This window comes from Oncorhynchus masou, chromosome 9, assembly GCF_036934945.1.
Source record: "Oncorhynchus masou masou isolate Uvic2021 chromosome 9, UVic_Omas_1.1, whole genome shotgun sequence".
Lineage (NCBI taxonomy): Eukaryota > Metazoa > Chordata > Actinopteri > Salmoniformes > Salmonidae > Oncorhynchus > Oncorhynchus masou.
This window is the reverse complement of record NC_088220.1, coordinates 85,559,096-85,575,562: the sequence shown is the minus strand read 5'-3', so window position 1 is coordinate 85,575,562 and position 16,467 is coordinate 85,559,096. Positions and strand designations below refer to the sequence as shown.

The 16,467-nt window shown below is 48.2% G+C and overlaps 1 protein-coding gene across 1 annotated transcript in view; it reads left to right on the top strand.

The window, feature by feature from the left end:
* LOC135546711 (small G protein signaling modulator 2-like) overlaps positions 1–16,467 on the top strand; it is a 137,654-nt gene that overhangs the window by 51,975 nt on the left and 69,212 nt on the right. Inside the window, 5 exon segments of the mRNA XM_064975345.1 lie at positions 11,824–11,997; positions 12,348–12,366; positions 13,140–13,188; positions 13,809–13,925; positions 13,928–13,956. Coding sequence (XP_064831417.1) covers positions 11,824–11,997; positions 12,348–12,366; positions 13,140–13,188; positions 13,809–13,925; positions 13,928–13,956 — 388 coding nt within the window.

The following is a 16,467-nucleotide window of genomic DNA, read 5'->3' as shown; positions in this document are numbered from 1 at the left end:
TGGATGCTGCAGTCTACCCAAGAGCCTCTCGGTGGATGCTGCAGTTTACCCAAAAGCCTCTAGGTGGATGCTGCAGTGTACCTAAGAGCCTCTAGGTGGATGCTGCAGTCTACCCAAGAGCCTCTCGGTGGATGCTGCAGTCTACCCAAGAGCCTCTCGGTGGATGCTGCAGTGTACCCAAGAGCCTCTAGGTGGATGCTGCAGTGTACCCAGGAGCCTCTAGGTGGATGCTGCAGTGTACCCAAGAGCCTCTAGGTGGATGCTCTAGTCTACCCAAGAGCCTCTAGGTGGATGCTGCAGTGTACCCAAGAGCCTCTAGGTGGATGCTGCTGTTTACCCAAGAGCCTCTAGGTGGATGCTGCGGTTTACCCAAGAGCCTCTTGGTGGATGCTGCAGTGTACCCAAGAGCCTCTAGGTGGATGCTGCAGTGTACCCAAGAGCCTCTAGGTGGATGCTGCAGTGTACCCAAGAGCCTCTAGGTGGATGCTGCAGTGTACCCAAGAGCCTCTAGGTGGATGCTGCAGTGTACCCAAGAGTCTCTAGGTGGATGCTTCAGTTTACCCAAGAGCCTCTAGGTGGATGCTGCAGTTACCCAGCCTCTAGGTGGATGCCTCTCGGTGGATGCTGCAGTTTACCCAAGAGCCTCTAGGTGGATGCTGCAGTTTACCCCCAGTTTACCCAAGAGCCTCTAGGTGGATGCTGCAGTGAACCCAAGTGGCGCCGGGAGCAACTGCTTGCACGCGTTACAACTCCACTATGTCTCCCTGTCATGGATCTTGTTCCATCAGTACAGATACCAACACATTTTGACCACCAAAGTCCTTTTGATGTCACAAAGCTGTCCAGTACTTTAAAAATATCCTCTCCTGTTGTCCTGGTTTCCAGTGGTTTGCAGAAGAGGATGTCTTCCTTAATTGACCCCGTAAATGTAACGGACATATACCAGGAGCTGTTGACTCATCCAGCTGTAATAAATATAATTCACTGGCTTGTTTGTGAAGCAGTAATTGTTTCAAAACATCTCCTGCCATGTCACTGATGTGTCATGAAACAGTGTTGTTTGATGAAGACAGTCTGTATAGTTTCTTTGTCCTTTTCCCCCAACATTGTCCCAGCCATACCTGCGTCAGCGGGAAGAGTTAAGTCCTCCACAATAGTATGGGCTTGCCTGTCCTAGCCAGTCCTCCACAATAGTATGGGGCTTGCCTGTCCTAGCCAGTCCTCCACAATAGTATGGGCTTGCCTGTCCTAGCCAGTCCTCCACAATAGTATGGGGCTTGCCTGTCCTAGCCAGTCCTCCACAATAGTATGGGGCTTGCCTGTCCTAGCCAGTCCTCCACAATAGTATGGGCTTGCCTGTCCTAGCCAGTCCTCCACAATAGTATGGGGCTTGCCTGTCCTAGCCAGTCCTCCACAATAGTATGGGGCTTGCCTGTCCTAGCCAGTCCTCCACAATAGTATGGGGCTTGCCTGTCCTAGCCAGTCCTCCACAATAGTATGGGGCTTGCCTGTCCTAGCCAGTCCTCCACAATAGTATGGGGCTTGCCTGTCCTAGCCAGTCCTCCACAATAGTATGGGGCTTGCCTGTCCTAGCCAGTCCTCCACAATAGTATGGGGCTTGCCTGTCTTAGCCAGTCCTCCACAATAGTATGGGGCTTGCCTGTCCTAGCCAGTCCTCCACAATAGTATGGGGCTTGCCTGTCCTAGCCAGTCCTCCACAATAGTATGGGGCTTGCCTGTCTTAGCCAGTCCTCCACAATAGTATGGGGCTTGCCTGTCCTAGCCAGTCCTCCACAATAGTATGGGGCTTGTCTGTCCTTGCCAGTCCTCTACAATAGCATGGGGCTTGCCTGTCCTAGCCAGTCCTCTACAATAGTATGGGGCTTGCCTGTCCTAGCCAGTCCTCCACAATAGTATGGGGCTTGCCTGTCCTAGCCAGTCCTCCACAATAGTATGGGGCTTGTCTGTCCTCGCCAGTCCTCCACAATAGTATGGGGCTTGCCTGTCCTAGTCAGTCCTCCACAATAGTATGGGGCTTGCCTGTCCCAGCCAGTCCTCCACAATAGTATGGGGCTTGCCTGTCCTAGCCAGTCCTCCACAATAGTATGGGGCTTGCCTGTCCTAGCCAGTCCTCCACAATAGTATGGGGCTTGCCTGTCCTAGCCAGTCCTCCACAATAGTATGGGGCTTGCCTGTCCCAGCCAGTCCTCCACAATAGTATGGGGCTTGCCTGTCCTAGCCAGTCCTCCACAATAGTATGGGGCTTGCCTGTCCTAGCCAGTCCTCCACAATAGTATGGGGCTTGCCTGTCCTAGCCAGTCCTCCACAATAGTATGGGTCTTGCCTGTCCCAGCCAGTCCTCCACAATAGTATGGGCTTGCCTGTCCTAGCCAGTCCTCCACAATAGTATGGGGCTTGCCTGTCCTAGCCAGTCCTCCACAATAGTATGGGGCTTGCCTGTCCTAGCCAGTCCTCTACAATAGTATGGGGCTTGTCTGTCCCAGCCAGTCCTCCACAATAGTATGGGGCTTGTCTGTCCTCGCCAGTCCTCCACAATAGTATGGGGCTTGCCTGTCCTAGTCAGTCCTCCACAATAGTATGGGGCTTACCTGTCCTAGCCAGTCCTCCACAATAGTATGGGGCTTGTCTGTCCTAGCCAGTCCTCTACAATAGTATGGGGCTTACCTGTCCTAGCCAGTCCTCCACAATAGTATGGGTCTTGCCTGTCCTAGCCAGTCCTCCACAATAGTATGGGGCTTGTCTGTCCTAGCCAGTCCTCTACAATAGTATGGGGCTTGCCTGTCCTAGCCAGTCCTCTACAATAGTATGGGGCTTGCCTGTCCTAGCCAGTCCTCCACAATAGTATGGGGCTTGTCTGTCCTCGCCAGTCCTCCACAATAGTATGGGGCTGGCCTGTCCTAGTCAGTCCTCCACAATAGTATGGGGCTTACCTGTCCTAGCCAGTCCTCCACAATAGTATGGGGCTTGTCTGTCCTAGCCAGTCCTCCACAATAGTATGGGGCTTGTCTGTCCTCGCCAGTCCTCCACAATAGTATGGGGCTTGCCTGTCCTAGTCAGTCCTCCACAATAGTATGGGGCTTGCCTGTCCTAGCCAGTCCTCCACAATAGTATGGGGCTTGCCTGTCCTAGCCAGTCCTCCACAATAGTATGGGGCTTGCCTGTCCTAGCCAGTCCTCCACAATAGTATGGGGCTTGTCTGTCCTCGCCAGTCCTCCACAATAGTATGGGGCTTGCCTGTCCTAGTCAGTCCTCCACAATAGTATGGGGCTTACCTGTCCTAGCCAGTCCTCCACAATAGTATGGGGCTTGTCTGTCCTAGCCAGTCCTCTACAATAGTATGGGGCTTACCTGTCCTAGCCAGTCCTCCACAATAGTATGGGTCTTGCCTGTCCTAGCCAGTCCTCCACAATAGTATGGGGCTTGTCTGTCCTAGCCAGTCCTCTACAATAGTATGGGGCTTGCCTGTCCTAGCCAGTCCTCCACAATAGTATGGGGCTTGTCTGTCCTCGCCAGTCCTCCACAATAGTATGGGGCTTGCCTGTCCTAGTCAGTCCTCCACAATAGTATGGGGCTTACCTGTCCTAGCCAGTCCTCCACAATAGTATGGGGCTTGTCTGTCCTAGCCAGTCCTCCACAATAGTATGGGGCTTGCCTGTCCTAGCCAGTCCTCTACAATAGTATGGGGCTTGTCTGTCCTAGCCACTCCTCTACAATAGTATGGGTCTTGTCTGTCCTAGCCAGTCCTCTACAATAGTATGGGTCTTGCCTGTCCTAGCCAGTCCTCCACAATAGTATGGGGCTTGCCTGTCCTAGCCAGTCCTCTACAATAGTATGGGTCTTGTCTGTCCTCGCCAGTCAGGGAGGGTTTGGCCGGTAGGGAAATCCTCATCGCGCACCAGCGACTCCTGTGGCGGGCCGGCGCTGCTAGCGCTGCAATACAGCGCCCTTAACCTCTGTGCCACCCGGGAGGCCAAAAAGTCATTACTTAATAACTTATTTAAAAAGTCATTACTTAATAACTTATTTAAAAAGTCATTACTTAATAACTTATTTAAAAAGTCATTACTTAATAAATTATTTAAAAAGTCATTAATTAATAACTTATTTAAAAAGTCCTTAGCCCTTTTCCTCCCCAACACGTTATGTTGGCTGACAATTTGTTGGCTGCCTGTCCTTACGATCTGCATAGCATTACAGCAATATGTACCGGTGTGTTAGCTAGCTATCTAACGTTAGTTAGCTACTGGGTTTATCACTCCTTGGGTCCAAATATTGAGGAAGATACCAGAGCTTAGGATGATGTTAAAGAGTTTATGGAAAGCCAGTTGGCATTTGTGATCTGTATATTTTGTCATTTCATTGAGAATACCATCAACACCACAGGCCTTTTTGGGTTGGAGGGTTTATATTTTGTCCATTAGTGGGTTCTGGTAGTATTTAATAGTTGATTCTAAGATTTGTATTTGATCATGTATATGTTTTTGCTGTTTGTTCTTTGTTATAGAGCCAAAAAGTTAGGAAAAGTGGTTTACCAATACTTCTCCGTTTCGGATAGATAACTCTTAGTAGTGTTGTTTGTTTAGTGTTTTCCAATTTTCCCAGAAGTGGTTTGAGTCTATGGATTTTTCAATTACATTGAGCTGATTTCTGACGTGCTGTTCCTTCTTCTTCCGTAGTGTATTTCTCTCTCTCTCTCTCTCTCTCTCTCTCTCTCTCTCTCTCTCTGTCTCTGTCTCTGTCTCTGTCTCTGTCTCTGTCTCTTACTCTCTCTCACACACAATACCATCACACACACACACACACACACACACACACACACACACACACACACACACACACACACACACACACACACACACACACACACACACACACACTCTGTCTCTGTCTCTTACTCTCTCTCACACACACACACACACACACACACACACACACACACACACACACACACACACACACACACACACACACACACACACACACACACACACACACACACACACACACACACACACACACACACACACACCTCAGGGAGCTGCAAACATCACCCCCTAGCCACATCTGTCACCCTTTCTCTATTTCTGTCTTCTTCTCGATCAATTTTTTTCTCTCTCTCTTTCTTTCTGTCTGTCCCTCCTTCTTCACATCTGTTCTATCGTACCGATGTTAGGATTAGCTCACACCTAGCGTTAACACCTAGCGTTAACACCTACCTAGCGTTAACACCTACCTAGCGTTAACACCTACCTAGCGTTAACACCTACCTAGCGTTAACACCTAGCGTTAACACCTACCTAGCGTTAACACCTACCTAGCGTTAACACCTACCTAGCATTAACACCTAGCGTTAACACCTACCTAGCGTTAACACCTACCTAGCGTTAACATCTACCTAGCGTTAACATCTACCTAGCGTTAACACCTACCTAGCGTTAACACCTACCTAGCATTATCACCTAGCGTTAACACCTAGCGTTAACACCTACCTAGCGTTAACACCTACCTAGCGTTAACATCTACCTAGCGTTAACACCTACCTAGCCTTAACACCTACCTAGCATTAACACCTAGCGTTAACACCTACCTAGCGTTAACACCTACCTAGCGTTAACATCTACCTAGCGTTAACACCTAGCATTAACATCTACCTAGCGTTAACACCTACCTAGCGTTAACACCTACCTAGCGTTAACACCTACCTAGCATTAACACCTACCTAGCATTAACACCTACCTAGCGTTAACACCTACCTAGCGTTAACACCTACCTAGCATTAACACCTAGCGTTAACACCTACCTAGCGTTAACACCTACCTAGCGTTAACATCTACCTAGCGTTAACACCTACCTAGCGTTAACACCTACCTAGCGTTAACACCTTCCTAGCGTTAACACCTACCTAGCATTAACACCTAGCGTTAATACCTACCTAGCGTTAACACCTACCTAGCATTAACACCTACCTAGCATTAACACCTACCTAGCGTTAACACCTAGCGTTAACACCTAGCATTAACACCTACCTAGCATTAACACCTAGCGTTAACACCTAGCGTTAACACCTACCTAGCGTTAACACCTACCTAGCGTTAACACCTACCTAGCGTTAACACCTACCTAGCGTTAACACCTACCTAGCGTTAACACCTACCTAGCATAACACCTACCTAGCGTTAACACCTACCTAGCGTTAACACCTACCTAGCGTTAACACCTAGCATTAACACCTACCTAGCATAACACCCACCTAGCGTTAAAACCTAGCGTTAACACCTAGCATGAGCTGCGTTCTAGTGATAATACAGTGGTAGAAAGGGCTGTGAGTGATCTTGCTGGCCGTTCAACCAATCACTACATCGCTGGCGGACTGTGAGAGATCTTGCGGGAGGCCAACCAATCAATACGTTTGCTGGCTGGGCTTTGAGGAAGATGGAGGGCTGGGGTCAGGGTCCAGGGTCCAAACACTCACACACACACATGACAACACATACTTCACACACTATTCAGATAGTCACTATTTCAGACAGATTCTATTTCAGACAGATTCTATTCAGACAGACACTATTCATTCAGACAGACACTATTCAGACAGACAGACACTGTTCATTCAGACACACTATTCATTCAGACAGACACTATTCAGACAGACTCTGTTCATTCTACAGACAATACCCCATAATGACATCACAATACCCCTTAATGACAACGCAATACCCCATAATGACAACACAATACCCCATAATGACATCACAATACCCCATAATGACATCACAATACCCCTTAATGACAAAGCAAAAACATTTTTTTTACATTTTTGCACATCAAAAATAAATAAATAACTTAAATATTACGTTTACATAAGTATTCAGACCATTTAATCAGTACTTTGTTGAAGCACATTTGGCACCGATTACAGCCTCGAATCTTGAAACATCTCAAGGATGATCAATGGAAACAGGATGCACCTGAGCTCAATTTAGATTCTCAAATTACATCATGGCTTAAGAAGCTTCTGATAGGTTAATTGACATAATTTGAGTCAATTGCAGGTGTACCTGTGGATGTATTTCAAGGTCTACCTTCAAACTCCGTGCCTCTTTGCTTGACATCATGGGAAAATCAAAAGAAATCAGCCACGAAATTGTAGACCTCCACAAGTCTGGTTCATCCTTGGGAGCAATTTCCAAGCGCCTGAAGGTACCACGTTCATCTGTACAAACAATAGTACACAAGTATAAACACCATGGGATCACACAGCCGTCATACCGCTCAGGAAGGAGACGCGTTCTGTCTCCTAGAGATGAACGTACTTTGGTGCGAAAAGTCCAAATCAATCCCAGAACAACAGCAAAGGACCCTGTGAAGATGCTGGAGGAAACAGCTACAAAAGTATCTATATCCACAGTAAAACGAGTTCTATATCGACATAACCTGAAAGGTCGTTCAGCAAGGAAGTAGCCACTGCTCCAAAACTGCCATAAAAAAGCCAGACTACGGTTTGCAACTGCACATGGTGACAAGGATCGCATTTTTTGGAGAAATGACCTCTGGTCTGATGAAACAAAAATAGAACTGTTTGGCCATAATGACCATCGTTATGTTTGGAGGAAAAGGGGGAGGCTTGCAAGCCGAAGACCACCATCCCAACCGTGAAGCACGGGGGTGGCAGCATCATATCGTGGGGGTGCTTTGCTGCAGGAGGGACTGGTGCACTTCACAAAATAGATGGCACCATGAGGAAGGAACATTATGTGGAAAGATTGAAGCAACATCTCAAGGACATCAGTCAGGAAGTTAAAGCTTTGTCGCAAATGGGTCTTCCAAATGGACAACGACCCCAAGCATACTTCCAAAGTTGAGGCAAAATGGCTTAAGGACAACAAAGTCAAGGTATTGGAGTGGCCATCACAAAGCCCTAACCTCAATTCTACAGAAAATTTGTGGGCAGAACTGAAAAACCTTTTGCGAGCAAGGAGGCCTACAAACCTGACTCAGTTAAATCAGCTCTGTCAGGAGGAATGGGCCAAAATTCACCCAACTTATTGTGGGAAGTTTGTGGAAGGCTCCCTGAAACGTTTGATCCAAGTTAAACAATTGAAAGGCAATGCTACCAAATACTAATTGACTGTATGTAAACTTCTAATTCACTGGGAATGTGATGAAAGAAATAAAAGCTGAAATAAATCATTATCTCTACTATTATTCTGACATTTCACATTCTTAAAATAAAGTGGTGATCCTAACTGACCTAAGACGGTATTTTTACGAGAATTAAATGTCAGGAATTGTGGAAGAACTGAGTTTAAATGTATTTGGCTAAGATGTATGTAAACTTCTGACTTCAACTGTATGCACGTGTGTGTGTGTGTGTGTGCGTGTGTGTGCGTGTGTGTGTGTGTGTGTGTAGATCCACAACAAGATCCCTTGGCAGGCTGAAGAGGCATCGTGACTGCGGCTGCTAGTTTGAGTGGGAGTGGTAATGGGAGGCGTGTGTGTGTGAGTGGGAGTGGTAATGGGAGGCGTGTGTGTGTGAGTGGGAGTGGTAATGGGAGGTGTGTGAGTGGGAGTGGTAATGGGAGGCATGTGTGTGAGGGGGAGTGGTAATGGGAGGCGTGTGTGTGTGAGTGGGAGTGGTAATGGGAGGTGTGTGAGTGGGAGTGGTAATGGGAGGCATGTGTGTGAGGGGGAGTGGTAATGGGAGGCATGTGTGTGAGGGGGAGTGGTAATGGGAGGCGTGTGTGTGAGGGGAGTGGTAATGGGAGGCGTGTGTGTGTGAGGGGGAGTGGTAATGGGAGGCATGTGTGTGTGAGTGGGAGTGGTAATGGGAGGCGTGTGTGTGTGAGGGGGAGTGGTAATGGGAGGCATGTGTGTGTGAGTGGGAGTGGTAATGGGAGGCGTGTGTGTGTGAGTGGGAGTGGTAATGGGAGGCATGTGTGTGGAGGGAACTTTACAATAGTGCATCTAAATCATTTAAGGGGGGGGGGGGGTGAGAAGGATTACTTATCCTATCCTAGGTATTCCTTAAAGAGGTGTGGTTTCAGGTGTCTCCGGAAGGTGGTGATTGACTCCGCTGTCCTGGCGTCGTGAGGGAGTTTGTTCCACCATTGGCCTCTAAGCTACACCTGGCCTCTCTGCTACACCTGGCCTTTCTGCTACACCTGGCCTTTCTGCTACACCTGGCCTCTCTGCTACACCTGGCCTCTCTGCTACACCTGGCCTCTCCTCTACACCTGGCCTCTCTGCTACACCTGGCCTCTCCTCTGCACCTGGCCTCTCCTCTACACCTGGCCTCTCCTCTACACCTGGCCTCTCTGCTACACCTGGCCTCTCTGCTACACCTGGCCTTTCTGCTACACCTGGCCTCTCTGCTACACCTGGCCTCTCCTCTACACCTGGCCTCTCTGCTACACCTGGCCTCTCCTCTACACCTGGCCTCTCTGCTACACCTGGCCTCTCTGCTACACCTGGCCTCTCCGCTACACCTGGCCTCTCCGCTACACCTGGCCTCTCTGCCACACCTGGCCTCTCTGCTACACCTGGCCTCTCCTCTACACCTGGCCTCTCTGCTACACCTGGCCTCTCTGCTACATCTGGCCTCTCTGCTACACCTGGCCTCTCCTCTACACCTGGCCTCTCTGCTACACCTGGCCTCTCCTCTACACCTGGCCTCTCCTCTACACCTGGCCTCTCTGCTACACCTGGCCTCTCCGCTACACCTGGCCTCTCCGCTACACCTGGCCTCTCCTCTACACCTGGCCTCTCCTCTACACCTGGCCTCTCCTCTACACCTGGCCTCTCTGCTACACCTGGCCTCTCCTCTACACCTGGCCTCTCCTCTACACCTGGCCTCTCTGCTACACCTGGCCTCTCCTCTACACCTGGCCTCTCTGCTACACCTGGCCTCTCTGCTACATCTGGCCTCTCTGCTACACCTGGCCTCTCCTCTACACCTGGCCTCTCTGCTACACCTGGCCTCTCTGCTACATCTGGCCTCTCTGCTACACCTGGCCTCTCCTCTACACCTGGCCTCTCTGCTACACCTGGCCTCTCCTCTACACCTGGCCTCTCCTCTACACCTGGCCTCTCTGCTACACCTGGCCTCTCCGCTACACCTGGCCTCTCCGCTACACCTGGCCTCTCCTCTACACCTGGCCTCTCTGCTACACCTGGCCTCTCTGCTACACCTGGCCTCTCTGCTACACCTGGCCTCTCCTCTACACCTGGCCTCTCCTCTACACCTGGCCTCTCCGCTACACCTGGCCTCTCCGCTACACCTGGCCTCTCTGCTACACCTGGCCTCTCCTCTACACCTGGCCTCTCCTCTACACCTGGCCTCTCTGCTACACCTGGCCTCTCCTCTACACCTGGCCTCTCTGCTACACCTGGCCTCTCTGCTACACCTGGCCTCTCCTCTACACCTGGCCTCTCCTCTACACCTGGCCTCTCTGCTACACCTGGCCTCTCCTCTGCCTATCAGCTCTTCCTCTATGTTGATTTATATAGAAGATTGGTGCGACGTGAAAGATTGTATGTATGGTATGACTGCTCGTTAGCCTATTGCAGATGTGGACAAACCTACCACTACTGTCACTATGACTAGAGTGCAGGATAGAGTTGACTGTATAGTTAGCGCGCAGAAAAGCCACTGCGTAAGGGAAGTACCAAAACACCATTTAAGGGGAGAAGCATGCAGGGAGATGAGGACATGGAAGACATTTAAATACTAACACCTGTAAAATGAGGAATGTAAACCAGGAATTATACACTACCATCCCCTGTGCCTAATTAAAAACATGTTTGGACCAGCCCCCCCAGTAAATGTACAACTGTCCCTTTAGTAAAAAACAATTAAGAATCTCCCATTGATTCCTAAGCGGACCTCCTGACTGTATGGTATGCTGCCCCCTCCTGGTGACAACTACAACTTCACCTGTTAAACAGGTGTCTTTCTGTAGAGTCCCAAATCAACCCATAGCCACTCGCCCCACCCATTATGTACTGTATAGGTGACACGGTGGAGACCGTACCATAGCCATTATACCTATCCTACCCCTTTTTAATGGAGTAGTTACACACTGTAGTTACACACAACAAGACGATTACTCAGCTCACAGATAGCATACAGTCAACAGTAGGGTTGAAAAACTTATATCAACTTGTTTGGAGGATTTCCTCTTAATTCCTTTATTCTTCCAACTGGGACTTCTGGAATCCCCAACCTACAGCAACACCAGTCTTACCTGAGATCATCTGCTGAACCCTGACCCCTGAACCCTGACCCTAACCCCGGCTCCGAACCCTAACCCCGAACCCTAACCCCAACTCCGAACCCTAACCCTGAACCCTGACCCCTAACCCCGAACCCTGACCCTAACCCCGAACCCTGACCCTAACACCGAACCCTGACTCTAACCCCAACCCTGACCCAAACCCCGAACCCTAACCTTAACTCAAACCCCTACCCCTACCTCCCGAACCCTACCCCTAACCCCTACCTCGAACTCTAACCTTAACTCAAACCCCTAACCCCTACCTCGAACCCTAAGCCCTATCCCCTACCTCAAACCCTAACTCCTACCTCGAACCCTAACCCCTACCTCGAACCCTAACCCCTACCTCGTACCCTAACCCCTACCTCGTAACCCTAACCCCTACATCGAACCCTAACCCCTACCTCGCACCCTAACCCCTACCTCGCACCCTAACCCCTACATCGAACCCTAACCCCTACCTCGAACCCTAACCCCTACCTCGCACCCTAACCCTGTCATTTACTGTCCTTTGCCTTTTGCCCCCTAGAACCCAGAGGACCCAGCGTGTGGGTCAGGAGCCCCTGAAGAGGCAGGGGTCGTCGTCTGCAGGTCGCGCCCCCCAGCCCCTCTCCACTCAGGCCATCAAGCACATCTGGGTACGCACCGCCCTCTTCGAGAAGGTCCTGGACAAGGTCGTACAGTACCTCGTGGATAACTCCAGGTAAGAAATGAAAAGGCAACTTCTGCATTAACTCACACTGCACTGTATGCAAAGAGCAACATCTTGTCCATGTCTGTTCCAGTCAATTGAATTAGCTTTCTCCCTGTTGCTTTTGTTCTGCACACAACATTTCTGCCTGTCTTGAACTGTCAAGACTCCCTCATTTCATTCCCTTCTTTGTCTTGCATAAGGCCGAATGGAGTTATTTGAGTGTAGTTTTTTAATTGTTTGACTCAATGCTCTTTTGTTGTTTCTCTACATTGCGTGTGTGTGTGTGCGTGTGTGTGTGTGTTGTCTCAACATTATTGTGTGTGTGTGTGTGTGTGTGTGTGTGTGTGTTGTCTCTACAGTAAGTACTATGAGAGGGAGGCTCTGTTGTGTGTGTGTGTGTGTGTGTGTGTGTTGTTTCTACAGTAAGTACTATGAGAGGGAGGCTCTGATGTGTGTGTGTGTGTGTTGTCTCTACAGTAAGTACTATGAGAGGGAGGCTCTGATGTGTGTGTGTGTGTGTGTGTGTGTGTGTGTGTGTGTGTGTGTGTGTGTGTGTGTGTGTGTGTGTGTGTGTGTGTGTGTGTGTGTGTGTGTTGTCTCTACAGTAAGTACTATGAGAGGGAGGCTCTGATGTGTGTGTGTGTGTGTGTTGTCTCTACAGTAAGTACTATGAGAGGGAGGCTCTGATGTGTGTGTGTGTGTGTGTGTTGTCTCTACAGTAAGTACTATGAGAGGGAGGCTCTGATGTGTGTGTGTGTGTGTGTTGTTTCTACAGTAAGTACTATGAGAGGGAGGCTCTGATGTGTGTGTGTGTGTGTGTGTGTTGTCTCTACAGTAAGTACTATGAGAGGGAGGCTCTGATGTGTGTGTGTGTGTGTGTGTGTGTGTTGTCTCTACAGTAAGTACTATGAGAGGGAGGCTCTGATGTGTGTGTGTGTGTGTGTGTGTTGTTTCTACAGTAAGTACTATGAGAGGGAGGCTCTGATGTGTGTGTGTGTGTGTTGTTTCTACAGTAAGTACTATGAGAGGGAGGCTCTGATGTGTGTGTGTGTGTGTTGTTTCTACAGTAAGTACTATGAGAGGGAGGCTCTGATGTGTGTGTGTGTGTGTGTGTGTGTGTGTTGTTTCTACAGTAAGTACTATGAGAGGAGGCTCTGATGCATGACTCAGTGTTTGGACCCATCCTGGCATGTCTACTGGGTAAGTTGGCCCTGAGAGCTGTTATAATGCTACATTGGGTTGTTATAATGTTCCTACAGACTCTTATAATGCTACATTGGGTTGTTATAATGTCTCTACGGACTGTTATACATCTACATTGCATTGTTATATTGTCCCTACGGACTGTTATCTCTCTATGGACTGTTATAATGCTACATTGGGTTGTTTTGTCTCTACGGACTGTTATAATGCTACATTGGGTTGTTATAATGTCTCTGTGGACTGATATAATACTACATTACATTGTTATAATGTCTCTATGGACTGTTATAATGCTACATTGGGTTGTTATAATGTCTCTATGGACTGATATAATGTTACATTACATTGTTATAATGTCCCTATGGACTGTTATAATGCTACATACAGTAGATACTCTTTTTACCTCTATTTACTCTCTCTCTCTCCCTCCGTCATTCTCACCCTATTTCCCCCCCTCTTTATATCCACCCTCCCTCTCTCCCTCCATCTCCTCACTCTCCCCCTCCCCTCCCTCCTCCCCCTCTCCCCCTCTCTCCCCCTCTCCACCCTCTCCCCCTCCCTCCCCCTCTCCACCCCCTCCCCCCCCCTCCACCCTCTTCCCCCCCTCCCTCCTCCAGTGGGTCCCTGTGCTCTGGAGTACACTAAGCTGAAGACGTCCGACCACTTCTGGACGGACCCGTCGGCCAACGAGTTGGTCCAGCGCCACCGGATCCACAGGGCCCACCGAGGCCAGGACCTTCACCCAGCAGGAGGCCCGCTCTGGGGGTGAGAGACACTGGGTCCCTGGGGGCCTGAGGAATGCATGGGGCTCTTACTGGAGCAGTTGGTCAATACTGTACAATTCAGTCCGTAAGGATTCAATGAGCAGCTATGGCAATTCTAATTTATTTTATACATTTGAAGTCAGAAGTTGACATACACTTAGGTTGAAGTGATCAAATCTCATTTTTCAACCGCTCCACACATTTCTTCTTAACGAACTATAGTTTTGGCAAGTCGGTTAGGACATTTACTTTGTGCATGACAAGTAATTTTTCAGACAATTATTTACAGACAGGCTAATTGACATTTGAGTCAATTGGAGGTGTACCTGTGGATGTATTTCAAGGCCTACCTTCAAACTCAGTGCCTCTTTGCTTGAAATCATGGAAAATCAAAAGAAATCCGCCAAGACCTCAGAAAAAAAATTGTTGACCTCCACAAGTCTGGTTCATCCTTGGGAGCAATTTCCAAATGCCTGAAGGAACCACGTTCATCTGTACAAACAATAGTACGCAAGTATAAACACCATGGGACCACACAGCCGTCATACCGCTCAGGAAGGAGACGCGTTCTGTCTTCTAGAGATGAATGTACTTTGGTGCGAAAAGAGCAAATCAATCCCAGAACAACAGCAAAGGACCTTGTGAAGATGCTGGAGGAAACAGGAACGAAACATTCTAAATCCACAGTAAAACGAGTCCTATATCGACATAACCTGAAAGACCACTCAGCAAGGAAGAAGCCACTGCTCCAAAACCGCCATAAAAAAGCCAGACTACGGTTAGAAACTGCACATGAGGACAAAGATCGTACTTTTTGGAGAAATGTCCTCTGGTCTGATGAAACAAAAATATAACTATTTGGCCATAATGACCATCGTTATGTTTGGAGGAAAAAGGGGGAGGCTTGCAAGCCGAAGAACATCATCCCAACCGTGAAGCACGGGGGTGGCAGTATCATGTTGTGGGGGTGCTTTGCTGCAGGAGGGACTGGTGCACTTCACAAAATAGCTGGAATCATGAGGCAGGAACATTTTGTGGATATATTGAAGCAACATCTCGACATCAGTTAAATTTTGGCAGCAAATGGGTCTTCCAAATGGACAATAACCCCAAGCATACTTCTAAAGTTGTAGCAAAATGGCTTAAGGACAACAAAGTCAAGGTATTGGAGTGGCCATCACAAAGCCCTGACCTCAATCCTGTAGAAAATGTGTGGGCAGAACTGAAAAAGCGTGTGGGAGCAAGGAGGCCTACAAACTTGACTCAGTTACACCAGCTCTGTCAGGAGGAAAGGGCCAAAATGCACCCAACTTATTGTGGCAAGCTTGTGGAAGGCAACCCGAAACATTTGACCCAAGTTAAACAATTTAAAGGCATTGCAACCAAATACTAATTGAGTGTATGTAAACTTCTGACCCACTGGGAATGTGATGAAAGAAATAAAAGCTGAAATAAATCATTCTCTCTACTATTATTCTGACGTTTCACATTCTCAAAATAAAGTGGTGATCCCAACTGACCTATAACAGGGAAAGTTTACAAGGATTAAATGTCAGGAATTGTGAAAAACTGAGTTTAAATGTATTTGGCTAAGATGTATGTAAACGTCCGATTTCAACTGTATTTAGCCAGGATAGTTCTCCCAGGAGTCCTGGAAGCAGTTTCTCAGAAGGGCACAGACCCTTGTAGTTAGACAAAAGGGCTAAGTAACTACAATGTTATTGGTTCAAATCCCGATGGGTAAAGGACCCAGTCAGTTTCAATCATGGTCGCAATGTCTGCGTCCCTAATGGCACCCTATTCCCTATATAGTGCACTACTTTAGACCAGACCCCTATGGCACCCTATTCCCTATATAGTGCACTACTTTAGACCAGGGCCATATAGAACCTGATTCCCTAATAGTGCACTACTTTAGACCAGGCCCCTATAGAACCCTATTCCCAATAGTGCACTACTTTAGACCAGGGCCATATAGAACCCTATTCTCTATATATAGTGCACTACTTTAGACCAGGCCCCTATAGAACCCTATTCCCTATATAGTGCACTACTTTAGACCAGGGCCATATAGAACCTGATTCCCTATATAGTGCACTACTTTAGACCAGGCCCCTATAGAACCCTATTCCCTATATATAGTGCACTACTTTAGACCAGGGCCATATAGAACCCTATTCTCTATATATAGTGCACTACTTTAGACCCAGGGCCCTATATAACCCTATTCCCTATATAGTGCACTACTTTAGACCAGGCCCCTATAGAACCCTATTCCCTATATATAGTGCACTACTTTAGACCAGGGCCATATAGAACCCTATTCTCTATATATAGTGCACTACTTTAGACCCAGGGCCCTATATAACCCTATTCCCTATATAGTGCACTACTTTAGACCAGGCCCCTATAGAACCCTATTCCCTATATATAGTGCACTACTTTAGACCAGGGCCATATAGAACCCTATTCTCTATATATAGTGCACTACTTTAGACCAGGCCCCTATAGA